This window comes from Triticum urartu, chromosome 2A (assembly GCF_056163025.1).
Source record: "Triticum urartu cultivar PI428250 chromosome 2A, HENAU_Tu73, whole genome shotgun sequence".
Classification (NCBI taxonomy): domain Eukaryota; kingdom Viridiplantae; phylum Streptophyta; class Magnoliopsida; order Poales; family Poaceae; genus Triticum; species Triticum urartu.
In genome coordinates this window covers 386,262,887-386,285,065 of record NC_141874.1, presented here as the reverse complement: position 1 = coordinate 386,285,065, position 22,179 = coordinate 386,262,887, and the positions used below count along the sequence as shown (strand labels likewise).

The following is a 22,179-nucleotide window of genomic DNA, read 5'->3' as shown; positions in this document are numbered from 1 at the left end:
TACCACTTGCTTATCATGCCTCCCATATTGCCATGTCAAGCCTCTAACCCACCTTGTCCTAGCAAAACCGTTTTTTGGCTATGTTACTGCTTTGCTCAGCCCCTCTTATAGCGTTGTTAGTTGCAGGTGAAGATTGGAGTTTGTTCCTTGTTGGAACATGGATATTTGTTGGGATATCACAATATCTCTTATTTAATTAATGCATCTATATACTTGGTAAAGGGTGGAAGGCTCGGCCTTATGCCTGGTGTTTTGTTCCACTCTTGCCGCCCTAGTTTCCGTCATACCGGTGTTATGTTCCTTGATTTTGCGTTACTTACACGGTTGGGTTATAATGGGAACCCCTTGACAGTTCGCCTTGAATAAAACTCCTCCAGCAAGGCCCAACATTGGTTTTACCATTTGCCACCTAGCCTTTTCTTTCCCTTGGGTCGGCCGGCTCAAGGGTCATCTTTATTTAACCCCCTCCGGGCCAGTGCTTCTCTAAGTGTTGGTCCAACTGAGCGATGTCCGGGGCTACCAGGGGCAACTCTGGGCTGGCCTACCCGACATCTTGCTCATCCGGTGTGCCCTGAGAACGAGATATGTGCAGCTCCTATCGGGATTTGTCGGCACATCTGGGTGGCTTTGCTGGTCCTGTTTTACCATTGTCGAAATGTCTTGTAACCGGGATGCCGAGTCTGACCGGACTGTCTTGGGAGAAGGAATATCCTTCGTTGACCGTGAGAGCTTGTGATGGGCTAAGTTGGGACACCCCTGCAGGGATTTGAACTTTCGAAAGCCGTGCCCGCGGTTATGGGCAGATGGGAATTTGTTAATGTCCGGTTGTAGAAAACCTGAAACCTATCTTAATTAAAATGCATCAACCGCGTGTGTAACCGTGATGGTCTCTTCTCGGCGGGGTCCGGGAAGTGAACACGGTGTTGGAGTTATGCTGGACGTAGGTTGTTCTAGGATCACTTCTTGATCATAGTTTCTCGACCGTGCTTTGCCTCCTCTTCTCGCTCTCATTTGCGTAAGTTAGCCACCATATATGCTAGTGCTTGCTGCAACTCCACCTCACATACCTTTTCCCTACCTATAAGCTTAAATAGTCTTGATCGCGAGGGTGTGAGATTGCTGAGTCCCCGTGACTCACAGATTCTTCCAAAACCAGTTTGCAGGTGCCGATGAAACCGTGCAGGTGACGCAACCTAGCTCAAGGAGGAGCTCGATGAAGATCGTGTTCGTTATGTTGTTCCGTTTCCAGTTGATCAGTAGTGGAGCCCAGTTGGGATGATCGGGGATCTGTGTAGCTTTTGGGGTAGTCTTCTTTTATTTTGGTTCTGTAGTCGGACCTTGATTGTATCTGGATGATGTAATGCTTTATTCATGTATCGTGTGAAGTGGCGATTGTAAGCCAACTATGTATCTCTTTCCCTTATGTATTACATGGGTTGTGTGAAGATTACCTCACTTGCGACATTGCTTACAATGCGGTTATGCCTCTAAGTCGTGCTTCGACACATGGGAGATATAGCCGCATCGTGGGCGTTACAAGTTGGTAATCAGAGCCTTCCCCGACTTAGGAGCCCCCTGCTTGATCGAATCGCTGGCATTGTTGAGTCTAGAAAAATGTTTTGAGTCATTTAGGATTATATATATCGGAGAGTAGGATTCTTTATACTCCTCAGTCCCTTCGTCGCTCTGGTGAGGCATCCTGACGTAGAGTTTTGACTCTTCTCTTCTCAAATTTCACTAAAAAAAATTAGGATCACGCGGGTATCTTGGAACCGTTCCGATGGTTTTGTGACGAGAACATTGTTCTTGGTGCCTCCTGACATTTAGGGGTTGTGGCAGTGTCCCGGGGAGTTGAGCTCCGAGGTGTTGTCGTCACAATTTTATCTTTTCAATTCTGGAATACCTGAGTTTTCACCGACATCGAAAATCTCTTTATGCAGTTGTTGATGAGATAACCTCGACGCCACCCAGTACTGGGGCGAGAGTTCGAGAGTATTGCCATAACTCGTATAACGGATGCTTTTCGAAGGTTGAGGTAAATGATTTCCGAAGGTTTCTTGGTTATGTGTTGAAGGATGGATACAGCTGGATGTAGGATTTGTTAGTTTTGGGTGAGATATTATGCTTCCCCTGTATCCCCAACACCTGATTGCATAACCGGGAAAGTTTCGGGAGTTTATAAGTGGGATTCAAGTAGCTTTTAGGATATCTTTCCGACAGATGTATGATATGAAATTGGGGTTCGACCTCTAGTGGTCCGCCTATCCACGGTTGGTTTTACAGTGGTCTCGTTGTGTCTTAAAGAGTCCTTGGCTATGCTGACTCGGGGACGCTTCGTATGTCATGTGCACTGCCTTGCACATGATGGTGTTGTACGATCAAGCCCGTGTGGGCCCCACCACAAAAACTTCGGACGAAATCTCTATCATATGTTTGTTCCGGCTTATTCTGCAAGCCAATCCTTTGTTTTTGTTTTGAGTTGTGGTATTCGAGTTGCTTCGAAGTCAAGTGTTGATTCCATACCTTTCCTAAGCGGTGTTCTCATACTCCTATGTGAGTACTAATACTTATTGATAATCGAGATTGTCATGTCAATCCTTTTCAACCGGCGTGTTTCTCTTCAAGTGGATCCGATCATTTCAACATCCGCAAGATCCAATCTTGGTTTTCGTTCAACGGTGTTTGTTTCATCCGTCTCCAAGTTGCCTTTGTTTTCCCGCCCTCCCTCCCTTGTTTTCTTCAACGACTTAGATTTCTCAATCAAGTATCCATCTTATGGATGTGAAGACTCTTCATTCTTGTCTTTCAATGTTCTTATCCGGTGATTCTCAGGAAGATTCTAATGGAGCTTCAAGTTCGTCACTCTTCACTCATTTTCTTCTCCGGTGGATTCAATTCAAGCTTTGTTGATCATATCCCTTTTTCCTCGCTTCAAATGTTTTCTCATGCCGGTGCACCTCTCAATTATCCACTTCTCGCTATTCTATTATTCCGGAGTGCTGAAGATATCTCGTAGATTCAAGTTTCCATTCTCAATTCGTTCAAGCTTTTGCGAGGATGTTACCTCACTCAAGCCATTTATTTCAACCGGTGCAATCTCTCTTTTAAATTGTTCGACTGTGTATCTTTTGAGTGGGCCCTAACCCACAGGTTTTTTCCCAGGATCTTACCTGACTCTTCTTCTCTTTTTTCGGAGTTATTTTCAATTATTTTCCAAGTTTGACGTAAGAATGAGTTATCATCAGTCATATGTATTTCTCCAATATCACTTTCAAATTCTTTTCATCGTTGGCTCAACCTCTTCGCTTTTGATTCTTCCGGAGTGTCTCAACAATTCATGGTGGTGCTTCGCGTCGTCATTCTCGGATTTTGAAGACCGAAGAAGAGTTTCTCTTAAATCTTGCTCCATTCTCTTCAAGATTCATGGGTCTAGCTTGACGCCATCCTCTCATAATTGGTTTTAGTTGTGAGAATTATTTTCTCTCATCCGGAGCTATTCAGGAGTCTTTTCAGTTTGATTCTCCACAGCCCATCATCTCAGATTTATTCATTCCAGCTTTCAGCTCGCATTCTCCAAATCATACCGGTGCATCATTCAAGTATTTCTCTAATCAGCTCGTGATCTCTTCATTCTCATATATTTATATTACCTCAAGTATCTTCATTCGTTCTCCAATTCTTCCCGGTGAATTGTGCCTTTGCTACTTTCATTTTCAACTCTTACGGTGGTTCGGTCAAGAGTTCTCTTTATTCGTTATCATATCAATTCATTCGTTGTTTCAATCCTACCGGTGGATCGTTGGAGACCTTTCTCAAGTTTGCGCTATTTCTATCTTAATCCTTTCTACGAGAATAAGTTGTATTCAATCTGTTGCTTGTCATCAATTTAAATGGGTGAAGGATAAGCATAATGTAATTCTTATTCTTGTTTCATCGAAAAAAATTCAATTCCTTATTCCGGAGGTTCATCATATCACATTCTCGGTTCGAGATGCTTTATCTTTTCTTCCGGAGTTCAAAGTTTCCACTTTATCTCGTCGCAAAGCTTCATTCAATCATTGCAAGGCTTCAATCTTATTCTTTTTCATCCTTCTTTTCGTTTGATCATCCTTTTTGTTACCGGAGTTCTTAATGGATGTTCAACATGATGGTTCACCAATGATTCAACTCCTTCTCGAAGTGTTCATCGAGATTCTTTCCTAAGGATCTCAAGCATTCTTCATCTTGCAATCCGAAGTGCAATTCTTTCTACCGTATCATCGGAGGTGGTATTATGTCATTCTTGATAATTTTAGTTCATGTTTCATGATTCACATGTTGTTAAGAATGAGGTATTTTAAATCCATCAACCTCTTCGTTGGAGTTATCTTGGGTTATATTTCACCTAAACCTTTACCTAAGGATTGTTGTTATTTGTGGTGCTTTTAAATGATCCAAGCTCTTCATTTATCCTTCCGGTGAGTTAAGCTTCTCATCTCCTTGTTGATATCAATCCAATCTATCGTTTCCGGTAGTGGCAGAATTTCACCTCTTGATTTTGAGATGTTCTCCATAAGCCCACTACAACCTTGTTCTTTTGTTGTTGTTAATCCAACTACTCATTTCTAGCATTTGTTGTTAGTGTTGGGGAACGTAGTAATTTCAAAAAAATTCCTACGCACACGCAAGATCATGGTGATCAATAGCAACGAGAGGGGAGAGTGTAGTCTACGTACCCTCGTAGACCGACAGCGGAAGCGTTATGACAACGCGGTTGATGTAGTCGTACGTCTTCACGGCCCGACCGATCAAGCACCGAAACTACGGCACCTCCGAGTTCTAGCACACGTTCAGCTCGATGACGATCCCCGGTCTCTGATCCAGCAAAATGTCGGGGAAGAGTTACGTCAGCACGACGACGTGGTGACGATCTTGATGTTCTACTGTCGCAGGGCTTCGCCTAAGCACCACTACAATATTATCGAGGACTATGGTGGAGGGGGGCACCGCACACGGCTAAGAGAACGATCTAGAAGATCAACTTGTGTGTCTAGAGGTGCCCCTGCCCCCGTATATAAAGGAGCAAGGGGGGAGGCCGGCCGGTCCTTGGGGCGCGCCAAGGAGGAGGAGTCCTCCTCCTAGTAGGAGTAGGACTCCCCTCTTTCCTACTCCTACTAGGAGGGGGAAAGGAAGGGGAGAGGGAGAAGGAAAGGGGGACGCCGCCCCCCTCTCCTAGTCCAATTCGGACCAGAGGGGGAGGGGGCGCGCGGCCCACCCTGGCCGCCCCTCTCTCTCTCTCCACTAGGGCCCATAAAGCCCATTACTTCTCCCGGGGGTTCCGGTAACCCTCCGGCACTCCGGTTTTCTCCGAAATCACCCGGAACACTTCCGGTGTCCGAATATAGCCGTCCAATATATCAATCTTTATGTCTCGACCATTTCGAGACTCCTCGTCATGTCCGTGATCACATCTGGGACTCCGAACAAACTTCGGTACATTAAAATATATAAACTCATGATGAAACTGTCATCGTAACGTTAAGCGTGCGGACCCTACGGGTTCGAGAACAATGTAGACATGACCAAGACATGTCTCCGGTCAATAACCAATAGCAGAACCTGGATGCTCATATTGGCTCCCCCATATTCTACAAAGATCTTTTATCGGTCAGACCGCATAACAACATACTTTGTTCCCTTTGTCATCGGTATCTTACTTGCCCGAGATTCGATTGTCGGTATCTCAATACCTAGTTCAATCTCGTTACCGTCAAGTCTCTTTACTCGTTTCGTAATACATCATCTCGCAACTAACTCATTAGTTGCAATGCTTGCAAGGCTTATGTGATGTGCATTACCGAGAGGGCCCAGAGATACCTCTCCGACAATCGGAGTGACAAATCCTAATCTCGAAATACGCCAACCCAACATGTACCTTTGGAGACACCTGTAGAGCTTCTTTATAATCACCCAGTTACGTTGTGACGTTTGGTAGCACACAAAGTGTTCCTCCGGCAAATGGGAGTTGCATAATCTCATAGTCATAGGAACATGTATAAGTCATGAAGAAAGCAATAGCAACATACTAAACGATCGTGTGCTAAGCTAATGGAATGGGTCATGTCAATCACATCATTCTCCTAATGATGTGATCCCGTTTAATCAAATGACAACACATGTCTATGGTTAGGAAACATAACCATCTTTGATTAACGAGCTAGTCAAGTAGAGGCACACTAGTGACGTTTAGTTTGTCTATGTATTCACACAAGTATTACGTTTCCAGATAATACAATTCTAGCATGAATAATAAACATTTATCATGATATAAGGAAATAAGTAATAACTTTATTATTGCCTCTAGGGCATATTTCCTTCAGTTAGCATGCTCTCCCAAGATCTTGTTTTTCCCTCCGTCCATTTCATCCCATTTTTTCATTTCTTCAGGAGGCTTTGTGATGTGCTCTCTTCAATCATCATCTCGAATGGTGAGGATTGTGTTCTTTCATTTTATCCAATTATCTGGAGTGTTGTGCCCGTTTGCTCAAGTTCTTTTTGACTTATCAAGTCTTGCATCTCTTTTCAACCGGAGTGCTATACGAATTTGTTCTTCCTTGTTCCTCTTTTCTAACGAGGTGCTTTCAACTTCGTTCATCTCTGTTGCTTTCTTTCTTTCAATTTGCTCAACATCTCAAGCTTATTTGGTTTCACTCATTTGTCAAAGAAGCAACTTAGTTTTACCTCTTCTCTTCCTCTTTCTTTTCTCTCCGGTATCATCCTAGATCTCGGGACGAGATCCTCTCGTAGTAGTGGAGTGTTGTGACGCCCCAAGACCGAAGCTTCAGATGCCTTCCGTGTTTCCGAGTGTTGTCGGGTGATTCATTTTGGTTCGTTGCATCATGTGCATTGCATCGTGTCATCATATCATCATGTCATAAGTCTTTTGCATCTCAACTAAATAATTTGTGTGGATCTTCGATCCATTTAAATCGAGGGAAGAGTGACTTCTCTTTATAACATTATCCTCCTAATATTTAGGGAGCTATATTAAATATTCTAATAATTTGGATTCACCCATAAACACACTTGCAAATATCCCAATGCCGTTGTTATCTTAATTCTTGGTCTCCAACATTGCCATATAATCTTTCATCATATTCCGGAGCTCCACCAAAAATCGGAACATTTTTGGACACCTCTAATTCCTAGTCCTTGTTCAAACCATTTAAATTAAATGCAAATGACTTTGAATTAAAATTCTTGCAATCATGCCTCTCCTATTTTTCGTGGACCGTACACATTTTTACGAGTCCGTGAAAATTATCCACATGTCCAACTTTTTCCCCTAACCTCTCTTTTTTTCTTTCATATCTCTGTTTTGTTATTTTCTTTTGTTCTAAGAGAGAGAGAGAGGAGGGAAGTCAGCCCAACTGGGCCTCCCAGCCATCTGCGCCTAGGCCCATTTGGCCCAAGGCCATCCCGCCACTCCAGCCCATCCTAACCCTAGGCCTCGATCCCACATCTCCCTCTCCCTCTCGATCCCTCCCTCGCGCTGCCAGGAGAGGACGCACGCGCCCGATGCCCGATGCCCGATCCCATCTCCCTCTCCTCGATCTCCCTCTCGATTCCCAGGGCCGCCCCCACTTCCCTCGTTCGTCTCCTCCCTCGCCCTCTCCCTCATCCCTTGCGCCGCCTTCCCCCATCTCCATCGATCCCCACTCCTCCTTTCCTCCACCTCGCGCCCCAGAGGAGCCCCTCTGCCTCGCCCTTGCTCCTCCACGCGTCGGCGACCATGCCCCTGCCGTCCCCGCGCCCTGCTGCCTCCTGGAGTGTCACGTCGTCGTCGTTCGTCTTCAACTGCGGGAGCGTAGTTCTCCTCCAACCCCATCCCCTGGCTGCCTTTGTCTGCATCGAGCAGCAGTAGCTCGTCGCCCAGCGACATGGCACCCGCGCCCTCAAGCTCCTTCACCGACGCCTACACCGCTTGACCCGAACCGCTCCGATAACGCACGCTTCGAAGGTATAACCCCGAGACGACCGCCCGTGAACGAATGCATGTGCTTGCTCCATGCTCGAATTATCGTGCACGTTGCCCCTCTTTTGCCTTGCCACCATCGTCGACTCATGGGACACCCGGTATCCGGGAGTGCCCCACCATGTTTTGCACGGATCCGCACACTTCTCCTTTGCATCGGTATCTCAATCGAGTTACCGGAACCAGAACGCTGCCGTGGCACCGTTTTCGTTATTGTTGCTGTGGCACCCCTTTCCTTTCCACCACGGTGACAAGTACTTCATAATGCTCTTGTCAAATTTTTAATAAAAATTGCATAAACTTGTTCATGTCATCTGCATCATGATAACAACAATTAAAATGTTTAAATTGTTGTTGCATTAAATTGCTAAATGCATATGGGGATTTACCGGATTTGTTGTTTGTTATTTCCGGCCTCATTTAAACTTGCCTAAATGTTAGTTTACTTATGCTCCACCTCTTGCCATGTTTAAACAACACTTAATTTTGTTGAGTACCTAACCGAGAGAGTACTAAATAATTGATGTGGTGTTTCATCAATATGCATCCCGATGCATATTGAGCTCCACTTAATTTGTAGTATTGTTTGTTGCACTTTGTCATGCCATGCCTCATTAAACCGGACATGCATCATACTTGTTTGCGCATCGTGCCATGTTTATGTGATGATTGTTTACTATGTTGCTTGATTTCTTTCCGGTGTTGCTTCTTCGGGTTAGTTCTGATAACGTGCGTTTGTGAGGATCCGTTGGCTACGTCCGTTTGTCTTCTTCATGGACTCGTTCTTCTTCCTTGCGGGATCTCAGGCAAGATGACCATTCCCTCGAAATCACTTCTATCTTTGCTTGCTAGATGCTCGCTCTTTTGCTATGCCTATGCCACGATACCTACCACTTGCTTATCATGCCTCCCATATTGCCATGTCAAGCCTTGTCCTAGCAAAACCGTTTTTTGGCTGTGTTACTGCTTTGCTCAGCCCCTCTTATAGCGTTGTTAGTTGCAGGTGAAGATTGGAGTTTGTTCCTTGTTGGAACATGGATATTTGTTGGGATATCACAATATCTCTTATTTAATTAATGCATCTATATACTTGGTAAAGGGTGGAAGGCTCGGCCTTATGCCTGGTGTTTTGTTCCACTCTTGCCGCCCTAGTTTCCGTCATACCGGTGTTATGTTCCTTGATTTTGCGTTACTTACACGGTTGGGTTATAATGGGAACCCCTTGACAGTTCGCCTTGAATAAAACTCCTCCAGCAAGGCCCAACATTGGTTTTACCATTTGCCACCTAGCCTTTTCTTTCCCTTGGGTCGGCCGGCTCAAGGGTCATCTTTATTTAACCCCCTCCGGGCCAGTGCTTCTCTAAGTGTTGGTCCAACTGAGCGATGTCCGGGGCTACCAGGGGCAACTCTGGGCTGGCCTACCCGACATCTTGCTCATCCGGTGTGCCCTGAGAACGAGATATGTGCAGCTCCTATCGGGATTTGTCGGCACATCTGGGTGGCTTTGCTGGTCCTGTTTTACCATTGTCGAAATATCTTGTAACCGGGATGCCGAGTCTGATCGGACTGTCTTGGGAGAAGGAATATCCTTCGTTGACCGTGAGAGCTTGTGATGGGCTAAGTTGGGACACCCCTGCAGGGATTTGAACTTTCGAAAGCCGTGCCCGCGGTTATGGGCAGATGGGAATTTGTTAATGTCCAGTTGTAGAAAACCTGAAACCTATCTTAATTAAAATGCATCAACCGCGTGTGTAACCGTGATGGTCTCTTCTCGGCGGGGTCCGGGAAGTGAACACGGTGTTGGAGTTATGCTGGACGTAGGTTGTTCTAGGATCACTTCTTGATCATAGTTTCTCGACCGTGCTTTGCCTCCTCTTCTCGCTCTCATTTGCGTAAGTTAGCCACCATATATGCTAGTGCTTGCTGCAACTCCACCTCACATACCTTTTCCCTACCTATAAGCTTAAATAGTCTTGATCGCGAGGGTGTGAGATTGCTGAGTCCCCGTGACTCACAGATTCTTCCAAAACCAGTTTGCAGGTGCCGATGAAACCGTGCAGGTGACGCAACCTAGCTCAAGGAGGAGCTCGATGAAGATCGTGTTCGTTATGTTGTTCCGTTTCCAGTTGATCAGTAGTGGAGCCCAGTTGGGATGATCGGGGATCTGTGTAGCTTTTGGGGTAGTCTTCTTTTATTTTGGTTCTGTAGTCGGACCTTGATTGTATCTGGATGATGTAATGCTTTATTCATGTATCGTGTGAAGTGGCGATTGTAAGCCAACTATGTATCTCTTTCCCTTATGTATTACATGGGTTGTGTGAAGATTACCTCACTTGCGACATTGCTTACAATGCGGTTATGCCTCTAAGTCATGCTTCGACACGTGGGAGATATAGCCGCATCGTGGGCGTTACAGTTACTTGCCCGAGATTCGATCGTCGGTATCTTCATACCTAGTTCAATCTCGTTACCGACAAGTCTCTTTACTCATTCCGTAATACATCATCCCATAACTAACTCATTTAGTCACATTGCTTGCAAGGCTTATATTGATGTGCATTACCAAGAGGGCCCAGAGATACCTCTCCGATACTCGGAGTGACAAATCCCAATCTCGATTTATGCAACCCAATAAACACCTCCGGAGATACCTGTAGAGCATCTTTATAATCACCCGGTTACATTGTGACGTTTGATAGAACAGAAGGTATTCCTTTGGTATCTGGGAGTTGCATAATCTCATAGTCGAAGGAATATGTATTTGACATGAAGAAAGCAATAGCAATAAAATTGAAGGATCAATATGCTAAGCTAACGAATGGGTCTTGTCCATCACATCATTCTCCTAATGATGTGATCCCGTTATCAAATGACAACTCATGTCCCTGGTTAGGAAACCTTAACCATCTTTGATCAACGAGCTAGTCAAGCAGAGGCTCACTAGGGACACAATGTTTTGTCTATGTATTCACACATGTATCAAGGTTTTCGGTCGATACAATTCTAACATGAATAATAAACATTTATCATGATATAAGGAAATATAAAATAACAACTTTATTATTGCCTCTAGGGCATATTTCCTTCATTTCCTCCCAAGCCGCTGCCTCTGGTGACCCTCGACCGTGTGCTCTCCAACTTGGAGGCTCAGTCGCAGCACTCTCGTTCCACCCCTCCCCCCCCCCGCTCCTGCTTAGCGACGCTCTACGACCACCTTCCCATCTTCCTCCTCCACCTCCACAGTTCCCTCAAACGGATGCCTGCAACGGAAGGTGAGAGACGCCAACACTTTTAGCGGGAGGGTGGCACGTGAAAACCGGGAAGTCAGAGAGTGTGTCGGAGTGGTGGTTGTAGCTGACGTTAGTGACAATGGCACTGTGCATGGCGAGTAGCTCCATGAGAACAGGCCGGCGAGGCTGTTGCCGGAGAGGTTGAGGTGCGTGAGTGTGGCAAGCCTGGCACCACCAGCAAGATCGCGCCGCCGAGCCCGTGGCTAGGGAGCGACATACACGTTATAGCGCCATCACCTCCCACATCCGCGAGAGCCCATCGAGGAAGGACAACAGTGCCTCCCTCTCTTCTCGTTGCACACATAGGTGACTGGGCCGGGGCTAGCCAATAAAAGCAACGTCAACAACATGATGACAGCCAAGCTGGACAAGGGAAGAAAGGGGTCGAAGAATAAAAAGCCGATGGATGGGACATGGTCCGGCTTAACGATTCAATCTAGGAGCGTCAACATTTGCTACTACCTTTTTGCAGACGAGTAGGTCACGTATGCCATAATCATGATTAAAGTTATGTAATTGCATCGTTAGTGTTTTGCAAAAACTAGTCACAATACAATAGTTTTTGCCAAAAATATATATTAAGCGGTGGTTTGTTAAAACCCTACCAAAAAAATCTCCATTCACATGCATAGGTTGTCAAGAAGGCCAAGCTTGCCGAGCTTCTCCATCCAATCCTTTTTGAAATCGTTTTTGTGTAGACCAATCATGCACCGCATCTTTTTTGAGGGACACGACACATCTTTTCCGATGGAGAAATCACACACCACATTTGAGAAGTGAATTTGATATTTTCAAGAGCTGATAATCCACTGAGTATTATGTTTTCTTATAGTAAATTACGAAAAATCACCACATGTGGGGCTAGGATATCAAGAAATTACTCCCTTCATTTTTATATACAAAGGCACTTTGCTTTTGTGTCAAACTTTGAATTATAATTTTGGCCAAGAAAATATGGTTGAATGCCATAAAAATATTATTGTAAATTTCTTTCAAATGTGCATCCAATGACATACTTTTTATGATATATAACTCACATTTTATTTGTAATATTAATTGTCAAAGATAGACATAAAGTACAGGGAGGGTCTTGTATTAGTAGAGGTATCATTTTCAACGAAAATCACAAAACCCACAAATTCTAGGACAGGTGTGCAACACACATATTCACGTTTAAGCTCATCCTAAGGGTGAATCTGACCGGTGCAATCTGCAGATCGGGTTGATGTGACATGCTTATGTGAAAAATGCACCGAGATGGATGTGGGTCTCACCTTCCATTGACTTGCTCTATATCTTGTTCCGGTGGAACGTTTCATCGAGTAGCTTTACAGACATCGTGTGCTCATGTCTATGCCGACACTCTGTGGCTCATTTAATGTGACTGTGCACGACATGAGCACAACATCTTCACCATGTTTCTTCCCTAGCCTCCTTGACCCACCCCACTTAAGCTGCCCGATGTGGCTGCCACCACTTGAGCTGAACAAGGGGGCAACCATCTAGGGCCTTCCTGAACCTTCCAGAAGGTTCCAAATTTCTAGAATCTTTCCGGACCTTCTGTTGCCTTCCAGGGATTCGGGACCTTTTCGGTATTATCGGAACACTTCTGTTCTCATCCGAATCACTTTCGAAACCTCTCTGAAACACTTTCAATATTACCAGGACATTTTGGGTGCAGACTTTCACTACGCCCATATGCCTGCTGTCTCTTGGCCAAAGGGTGCCTATTTCTTGGCACGCCAGCCGATGCCGCTTCATCTGCCGAGTCACCTCGCCTGCTTTTCGTCGGGTTGCACTGACCACTAGATGAGACTCACGAGAGGATCATCAACAAAGAAAAGAGATGAGAGCCGGGTTGTCGATGGGGGCTAGCTTACCCCTGACGTGAGGCCACCATTGCTGCCGTCGTCTCCAATAACGACCTCACCAAAGAACGGTCCCATCGGCTGCAGGGCCTCCACCGCCGGAGGGGGAGTGCACTAGGGAAACTCTTGACTCGTGTCACACACTGGTTCGTTTTCTTCCCCTACCCGAGCCATTCCAAGAAGTTGAATCTTTTGCCACACTTCTTCATTTAGGGCTCATTCGGTTTGGAGGAAATTAAAACGTATGAATTAGGAATAGTATATGAATTTGATAAGATGACACTTGCCATTCTAAGGAATCAACTTGCCTCGTTCCTACACGCAAAATGAGTTTTGAGTGGATGTGTATTTCCTTCAAAAACACGGGAAATGAGTAGTATTCCTACGAATTTTCTGTACGAATTTCCTACAAACCGAATGTGCATATAGGAAATTTTTCTTCGGAATTTTTGTTCCCATGTTTTTTCCTACGAAAATCTTCCAAACTGAACGAGGCCTTAATAATTTGCCCCCTGAGAGGCTGTCAGGTGGGGCCGAGGCCACTGATCATTGAAACAACCTTTGTGAATTGGGGCAAATCATCCCGGGCGACTCCTCGAACAGAGAAATAACAGAGGAAAAAACAGAGAAATCGAGCGACCTCTCCGTGACGGGTAGGGTTCCAGCCCGCGGCCCTCTTCCGGTCGGGCCGCCAGCGGCGCGCCGCCCCTCCGGCCTACCCTTCCTCTGGCGCCAACTCCCCTGTCCCTGCCCCCGAGCAGCCCGCCAGCGCCGCCGACCAGACCTCCGCCCTTCCTCCTCCGCCGCTCCTCCTCTGCAGGTCTCTCTCTCTCTCTCTTGTTTTGTACAGCATAGTTTTATGTGATGAATTGATACTTCCTGTATTGATTTTTGTTTCGAATTGTACATGCCATGATTGCTTGTTAGTTTTTCTTAAATTTGGCCAGAATTTGGCTGTTTTTGAACTACTTTTGTTTGTCTGCTTGCGCAATAATGGCAATATGCCATTTATCTTATTATTAGACTTGGGAACTATTTCCTTCATATTCTGGCAAAATTCTGGCCACATGATCTCTATTAGGTTATGACTATTTGAACTGAACTGCATTTTAGTTGTTATTTTGCTTGTGTGAACCTGATGTGTATTTGCTATGGTGTGAACTGTATTTTAGATGCTATGTCAATTACCCATGTGCCATGTTTCCTATTTTCCTGTGTATATAGCCAATTTCAAAAAAAAAAAGGTTAAGCACCCATTGCTCTAAGCTGTGGCCTTCTGCTTCGCTTACGCTTTCCGCTTTTTGAACATTGAGTGCCTATCTGGGCACTATATATTTGTTGTGATTTTGAGCTGATCGTCCTCTTCAATAACTTCTCTTATAGGTGTAGCCTGCCGAGGTGAAGACTTGGGACGAGATAATGGTGAGTTCATTTCACCTCCTGTTAAGCAGCTAAACAATCTTAAATTTGCAATTTATTTTTGGCAAGTGATCTCATGGTGTGTCTAAATGGTGCCATTTCACAGGCAAGCCTCGCTGATTCCTTCTTGGCCGATCTTGACGAACTTTCAGACAATGAAGTCTATCCCATGAGTTGATTTCTGTGTCTACTGCGTAACCATGTTTTAAAAGGATACATTTGTTGGCAATTCCTTAATCTGTTGTCAAATTTCAGGAAGAAGACAACGCTGAGGCAGTGGGTGTGGACGAAGATGGTAACGATGATATGCCTGACCTCGAGTCTCTTAATTATGATGATCTTGACAGTGTCTCAAAACTACAGAAGACACAATGTTATATTGACATAATGCAAGTATGTGATCAAACTCGTAAATCTTGTAACCTTATACCTTTCTCTCTTGCATAGATCTATGTTTATATCTGGTAAAAAGTAAAACCTTATTTGTGCGGTTAGGGTAATCAGTCAGTTATAAGATGCTGCACAATGTTTTCCACCAAAACAAGGTTTGCTAGTTTGAAAGAAATCTTAAATGGCACATATTGTATGGATTTTGGAGAAACACTCAGTTGATTGTTCTTTTCATGTCTGATTCCCATATAGAACTTTAAATTTTTCGTAGGGTGCAAATGGAGATATTTTAGTATGTTTAGTGTGCAAAAAGAAAGAAATAGACCAACCAGGGATTAGTCCCTGGAGAGCTTTTTAATATTATAAGACAACCTGAGTCACCTGCATATTATAAGACAACCTGAGTCACCTGCAGAGGCTAGGCCTTAAATGCAGGTTCTGCAGTGACACAGCATGCACACTCGTGCTGTATCGCTCAGTTCTCGCTCAATGTTACAAATGGTTTGTGTGGAAAATATGCTTCCATTCAATTTGAGTTCATAGGTCTGCGATTTGAGTCCATAGGGCATGCGGCGTTGTTCATCTTTAGTCTAGCCTTAGTCTAAAAAAAAAAATCTTTGACTCACCGCTGCATGACAATACATTAATTTACAGGTCCATTTGCTGCGTGCAGAAAGTCGAAGGAGCGCTTGAGAAAGGCACAGATTTGTCTAATCAAGGGTTCATCCTGGAGGAGGATCCAGAGTACCAGCTCATTGTAGCTTGCAATGCTTTATCAGTAGATATTGAGAATGAACTCATTATAATCCATAATTTCATACGTGATAAGTATCGGCTGAAGTTTCCTGAACTGGAATCCCTTGTTCATCATCCGATTGATTATGCCCGTCTTGTTAAGAAGATCGCCAATGAGATGGATTCAACACTAGTAGATCTGGAAGGGCTTTTACCTTCTGCAGTTATAATGGTTGTCTCTGTGACAGCGTCGACAACTAGTGGGAAGCCTCTTTCTGAGGAGAATTTGGTAAAAACCATTGAAGCATGTGACAGAGCCCTTAATCTTGATGCTGCAAAGAAGAAGGTGCTTGATTTTGTTGAGGGTAGAATGGTTTACATCGCACCAAACCTTTCTGGCATTGTTGGCAGTGCTGTTGCTGCTAAACTGATGGGGATTGCTGGTGGTTTGGGAGCACTTGCAAAAATGCCTGAGCAATGTTCAGTTACTTGGAGGAAAGAAGAAAAACCTCGCTGGATTTTCTACTGCCACATCTCAGTTTCGTGTTGGCTATCTTGAACAAACCGAAGTATTTCAGAGCACCCCTCCAGCCCTGAGGACCCGTGCTTGCAGGCTTATAGCTGCAAAGTCGACTCTAGCAGCAAGAATCGATTCGATTAGAGGTGATCCAACTGGAAAAGCTGGTCGCAACTTGTTAGAAGAAATCTGTAAGAAGATCGAGAAGTGGCAGGAACCACCTCCTGCAAAGCTTCCAAAACCACTTCCTGTACCAGACTCCGAGCCTAAAAAGAAGAAAGGGGGTCGCCGCCTTTGAAAAATGAAAGAAAGGTAAGCTTTTCTCAACTATTTTTGCAAAAATAAATAAATATTGAACAGCTTCATGCTTATTTGTTTCTTGAACTACTTATTTGCCTTCTGTGCTGAAACTTGATTCATCACATATACAGCATGGTATCTTGTCATGACTTCGGGAACTTGGTTCTGCAGATATGCGGTAACTGATATGATGAAGCTTGCAAACCGAATGTAGTTTGGAATACCAGAGGAGAGCTCATTAGGTCAGTTGGTTTTGACAGTATGGTTGGAATAACATTTTGTTACTCCCTCCGATCCATATTACTTGTCACTCAAATGGATGTATCTAGATGTATTTCAGTGCTAGATAGATACATCTGTTTGAGCGACAAGTAATTTGGATCGGAGGGAGTAGTTAGTTTAGCTACACTATACTTTAATATTGACATGATCACATCTTGTTATCACCAGGTGATGGTTTGGGGGAAGGTTATGGCATGCTCGGGCAGGCCGGAAGTGGGAAGCTACGTGTCTCAGCTGCACAGAACAAACTTGCTGCTAAAGTGGCAAAAAAGTATGCCTTCTTTATTCTTCCCACAGTATCTTATTTGTTCCGTTCTGTTCCTTGCCATTTGGTGTTAAAGCATAAAGCACATCACTACTAATTAGTTCGGCAATAGAGGTCTTCTGCACTTCTACTCAAAAAAACACGGTATAACTTGCAGTGTAATGTTTTCTGTTTGACTGTTTCTAAATTCAACACAAGTTTAATGTTTCCCTGCACAAACCTTAGATCATTTAGGTGTTTGCACACATTTTTTATGTTACAGATTATTTGCACCCTGTACCAGTTCTAGTAGCCTTGCAGGCAATCGTTATGCTACTGTAACTCTCGTAATTATCTTGAAATTGCTGTTTCTATTTCAATTCATGACCACCTTCTTGATATCACGCACTGCAATCTCTCTTTGATTCCATATTACTTTCTAATATTAGATTCAAGGAGAAGAGTTGTGGTAGCAGTGGTGCAACATCTGGACTGACATCTAGTTTGGCCTTTACACCAGTTCAGGTGAGTTTATTTTTCCCTGGTTCACTTTAATAAGATAGGTAATTGATGTTATGCATGATCTTTAGTCAATCCAGTTGTTTAACATGGGACCATGACTGATACTCTAGATTGCTATGTAATTTTTTATCTTGTATTTGCTTAGTTATTGCTTGACTTGCTCATGTTGAGGAGTCGGAAAAGGCATTGCACCCATTGTTTTTGTCTTTTTGCTGCACCAGAAAGTCCTTTTTTGCTTACGTGAGTGAAGTCATCATGAACAATATATTTTGCTATACTGTACATAAATATGCCAGCATTACATATTCTTTTTTCTTGTAAACCAGGTGCTGTATGACTGCTGTTAGTTTGGACCATGCTTTTATACATTTAGCACCTTCTGTATAGATGGTAATCAGTAGGCTGTATGCATCTTTGGCGCCATTATACGGTTTCAGTTAGTTGGATTGTCCTATTTTGTTATTTTTGAAGAGGTTAACCACATGAAATCTCTGGCATCACTCCATCTTTCTCATATACCTTACTTTCCACTTGCAGGGAATAGAACTGTCAAACCCACAGGCACACGGGAACCTTCTCGGAAGTGGAATCCAGAGCACCTACTTCTCGGAGACCGGCACATTTTCTCGGATCGGTAGGCCTGGAGGTTAGAATCTGAAAAAGTAAGAACCTGATTTTGAGATCAGAAACGATGATTGTTTCTTGGTCCGAGCAATTTCATCCCATTCTGCACACAATTCCCAAGAACCAACTGTTGGGATGCACTTGCGCACAACCAGCTTGTAATATTCTCAGATGTATCGCATGGTCTGTAATGTAAGTACAGTTTCCCCGCAAAAAAGAAAAATGTAAGTACAGTTCGCGCACTACAACATCACAATGTATGAAGTCAGGCAGTACACAACATTCATTACCTATGCTTCGAGCGTGGATAGTTTTTCTAGAAAACCTGTTGGAATTACCTTGTCTGAAACTGTTGAATTCCAAATGTTGGATTGTTCCATACCATTCAACCGAGTTGAGCTCCAGGCAAGATGATAATTGTGATTGACCTTTTTGAGGAAATAATTTTTCTCCGAAGTAGAAAACCATCATGTTGTGATCTAGATAAAACAATGTAGACTGCATGGTGCTACCACATGACATATGTGGTAAGCAATCCAAACAATTTTAAAAAAAGTAGACTGCAAGGTGCTGATATTACATGCTGCGGTGTTTGGTAATGGCACGACCATGAACCAGTAAATATCGGTATCGGTAACGGCACGACCATGAACCAGTAAATATCTTTCAAGTTTTCTTACTTTTGTACTAGATCAGCGTCAGGCAGGACCATGAACCAGTAAATATCTTTCAAGTTTTCTTACTTTTGTACTAGATCAGCGTCAATTAACATGGATCGGTGGGAGTGGGAGTAGTTCTTTTTCTGAGAGAACTCTGAGTACAAGACATAGTTTTTCCCTCAAAAAGTTAGCATGGTTAAGTTATCTTTGTTTTTCTTAGGAAAATTTCGAGGCTATTTTTAGGGGAAGAAATCTCCAGGCCACTACAGTAGTACTGATGAAGACAAACCCAATCGTTGGTTCACACTTATTTTCCAGGGTGTGAGGATGGCACATGGTCCGCAGCCCAATTACGACAAGCCCACTGCTCCACCTATCCCTTTCACTCAACAAACTAGTTGCTCTTAAGAATTCCTCTTGTCCTCCTGACATTTCCCAACTTTCCCCTCTTGTCTGATTGGTACCTCTCCAACGCCTGCTTCTTGGGATCAGTTGGCCGGAAGATCGGCAGCTTTAGTTGCCTACTGATTCCTCTTTTGCTTGGTAAATTCATCTCCTCGCAGCTTGTGCTATTTTCCCCTTCTTCTTTTTATGTTTGTGGGATCATGCAGCACCTCGCCTTGCCCTTTCCGTGCTTAAAAAACTGGATTTGTTGTCTAGTACAGTAGTTATTTTAGACAAAAAGGAGCCTTTAACTCCTTAAATATTTCAGATGATTGGAGTCTCAGAAGGCATGCCTTAGTTTGATCAGTCCAATCATCTTGCAATCCTTTTTTAGTAGTGATCTAAATGCTCTTATAAAAGTTTACAGAGGGAGTAGTTTATAAACAAATTATACTTGAAGGTTCTTCACCAAGATTATTTACATAATTATACTAGCAAATTCTTGATCTACTTGAATGATCTGATTCACTCACAGCAGTTCTGAGAAGGGCACCAAAGAGACATCCTAGTATATTCATGTTAAAATAAATATGAAGCTTGAGTTGCTCGCGTTTTATGCTAACCAACAATTGTATTTTCCAGGGTGTGGAAGGATGGCACAGCACTCTGAGAATGCGGCAGAGAACATGATGAGCGGCATCATGGACGCCATCGCCGACAAGCTCCCCAAGCAAAAGTCGGTCAGGTTCGACGATGAGGGCTCCATCTCCGGCCAAGCCAAGAAGCTCTTCGGCGGCCACAAGTCTGTGCACCACGTCCTCGGCGGTGGAAAATGTCTGGACCTCTTATACTTTTATCTCCCTCTTATTAATTTGATTCGATCCACACGGAGTTGCTGATGATATGTCGCTTCCTTCCTCGCGACGACGATGACCGCAGCCGCCGACGTGCTACTGTGGAGGAACAAGAAGATCTCATCCAGCGTTCTTGCTGTTGCAACAGCTGCCTGGGTCTTCTTCGAGTGGCTCGACTACCATTTCTTGACCATCGTATCATTTGTGCTTGTTCTTGGCATGGTTGTCCAGTTCGGATGGTCCAGCTTCGCAGGCATGCTCAATGGGTATATACTATGCAACAATGCAAAAACTCCAACCAATTATGCAGTTTTTTTTCTATGTTTGCTGTCGACACCTGAACTTTGGTAGGCAGCATAATCAAAAGCAAGCATTTATGTTTTCAGGTCTCCTTCTAACGTGCCCCGTGTGGAGTTACCCGAAGAGCTGTTTGCAAATATGGGCGCCGCTGTCGGCGCCCAGGTGAACAAATTCTTGGGAAGCCTTCAGGATGTGTCCTGTGGAAGAGACCTGAAGCAGTTCCTCATGGTATGTTACGCCTTAAGCTAACGTCCATGAGATAAATTTGTCCTCTCCCTTGAGCACTTGCAGGCATACATCAGAGTCAGACCAGGCTTGATTTCTTTCTTTCTTGGGAGCTGGTTCAGTCTCATCACCGTCATCTACATCGGTACAACCATGATTTCACTTGATAATATGTTGGGGAGGGATTAACACCTGGAAATTTTCTTGGTTTCTGACTACCATTTACACTGGTACTCTGTTGCAGGGTTTGTGTGTGCACACACCTTACCAGTGTTCTATGAGAGGTATCATGATCAAGTCGATGAGGTTCTGTACAACATGCTTGGGTTGATTGGGAGTCAGTACCAGAAGCTTGACAAGGGCGTCTTGAGCAAGATGCCTAAAGGGAACCTCAAGTTCAGGAAGAGCCAGTAGTTGGATTCACCGACAGAGCATCTATGCCGTGTAGTCCGGATGAACGTGTTAGAATTAAGGGGCTTGGCCCATGTGTGGAAATTGTGGAAGCATCTCAACTCACCCGGTGGAGAGCCCGCATGTTATATATTCATAGGATGGGGCTTATCTCATAAATGCATATATTTGATTGTTACAATTGTCAATAGCATGTTCAGAGAAGAGAGATACACGGAGGTTTACGGAGAGATTAAAGATTTACAGGAGAGATTAAAGGAGAGTTAAAGAAGAGAGTTACAGTAATCAAAACAAGCATCAACTCCTAATAACATAACTGTGTACGTTTAGTCTTGATGTTTAGCACCCTCCCTTAATCAGAACTTAGCTAAGTTCAGATTACGCTTGAATTCCTCAAATGACCTTGAAGGTAATGCTTTTATAAAGCCATATGCAACTTGATCTTTAGAAAGTACAAACCGAACCTCTAGTTCCTTATTAGCAATTCTTTCCCTCACAAAGTAATAATCCATTTTAATGTGCTTGGTTCTTGCATGAAAGACAAGATTAGCTAACAAATATGTGGCACCAAGATTGTCACACCAAAACAGGGCCAGGCCAATAAAACCAAGAGCCCTGTGCGAAAATAAAAAGGTGACCCTGATATCATCATAATTTTTCTTCAACATCAATATTATCTTATGTTTTGGGAAACCAAAAGCCCACTCCCCCAGGCTAGTCTTCCTTTCTGAAACAAGGCAATCATGTGCAAAAATTGAGCGGCTAAAGTGGAAGATTGGTCTGAAAGGATTTTGTGGTGTAGACGCTGAAGGTCTTGGAGGTGGTTTAGCTCTGTTTTGGAATGAATCCCTCCGAGTGTCGGTTCTGGACGCATGTAAAAGGTATATTGACGTGAGTATTGTGGACGAAGGGTCTGGCAAATCCTGGCGGTCCACCTTTGTCTATGGTGAGCCACGTGTGGATCACAGATATAGAATGTGGGAACACATTGTTAGGCTTAATTCGGTCTCGGAATTGCCTTGGTTGGTTTGTGGTGACTTTAATGAGGCGATGTGGCAGCACGAACATTTCTCAAGTACTAGTAGAAGTGAGAGCCAAATGGAGGCGTTCCGGGAAACGCTCATGGTGTGTGAATTGGTGG

At 44.0% G+C, this 22,179-nt stretch overlaps 1 protein-coding gene and 1 pseudogene across 2 annotated transcripts; both read left to right on the top strand.

The window, feature by feature from the left end:
* The first annotated feature begins 13,733 nt into the window (after positions 1–13,733).
* Positions 13,734–18,496, top strand: LOC125537462 (U4/U6 small nuclear ribonucleoprotein Prp31 homolog; annotated as a pseudogene). The gene is made up of 9 exons (XR_015616507.1): positions 13,734–13,992; positions 14,556–14,594; positions 14,698–14,751; positions 14,847–14,984; positions 15,655–16,545; positions 16,705–16,775; positions 16,984–17,086; positions 17,509–17,584; positions 18,119–18,496. The product of XR_015616507.1 is annotated as a U4/U6 small nuclear ribonucleoprotein Prp31 homolog (transcript).
* A 668-nt stretch (positions 18,497–19,164) lies between these two features.
* On the top strand, positions 19,165–21,226 carry LOC125537463 (reticulon-like protein B8). The gene is made up of 5 exons (XM_087543962.1): positions 19,165–19,407; positions 19,891–20,082; positions 20,188–20,368; positions 20,489–20,772; positions 20,872–21,226. Exons 2-4 carry the CDS (start codon positions 19,902–19,904, stop codon positions 20,649–20,651), a joined length of 525 nt encoding a protein of 174 aa, XP_087400088.1. The 5' UTR covers positions 19,165–19,407; positions 19,891–19,901; the 3' UTR covers positions 20,652–20,772; positions 20,872–21,226.
* Positions 21,227–22,179: the final 953 nt, after the last annotated feature.

Bases quoted from the DNA above. Each gene is read 5' to 3' on its own strand.
- LOC125537463 (XM_087543962.1), top strand. From the start codon at position 19,902: ATGGCACAGCACTCTGAGAATGCGGCAGAGAACATGATGAGCGGCATC. The intron at 20,083-20,187 runs GTCTGGACCTCT...CGATGACCGCAG, and splicing joins CGTCCTCGGCGGTGGAAAAT to CCGCCGACGTGCTACTGTGG. The intron at 20,369-20,488 runs GTATATACTATG...TTATGTTTTCAG, and splicing joins TTCGCAGGCATGCTCAATGG to GTCTCCTTCTAACGTGCCCC.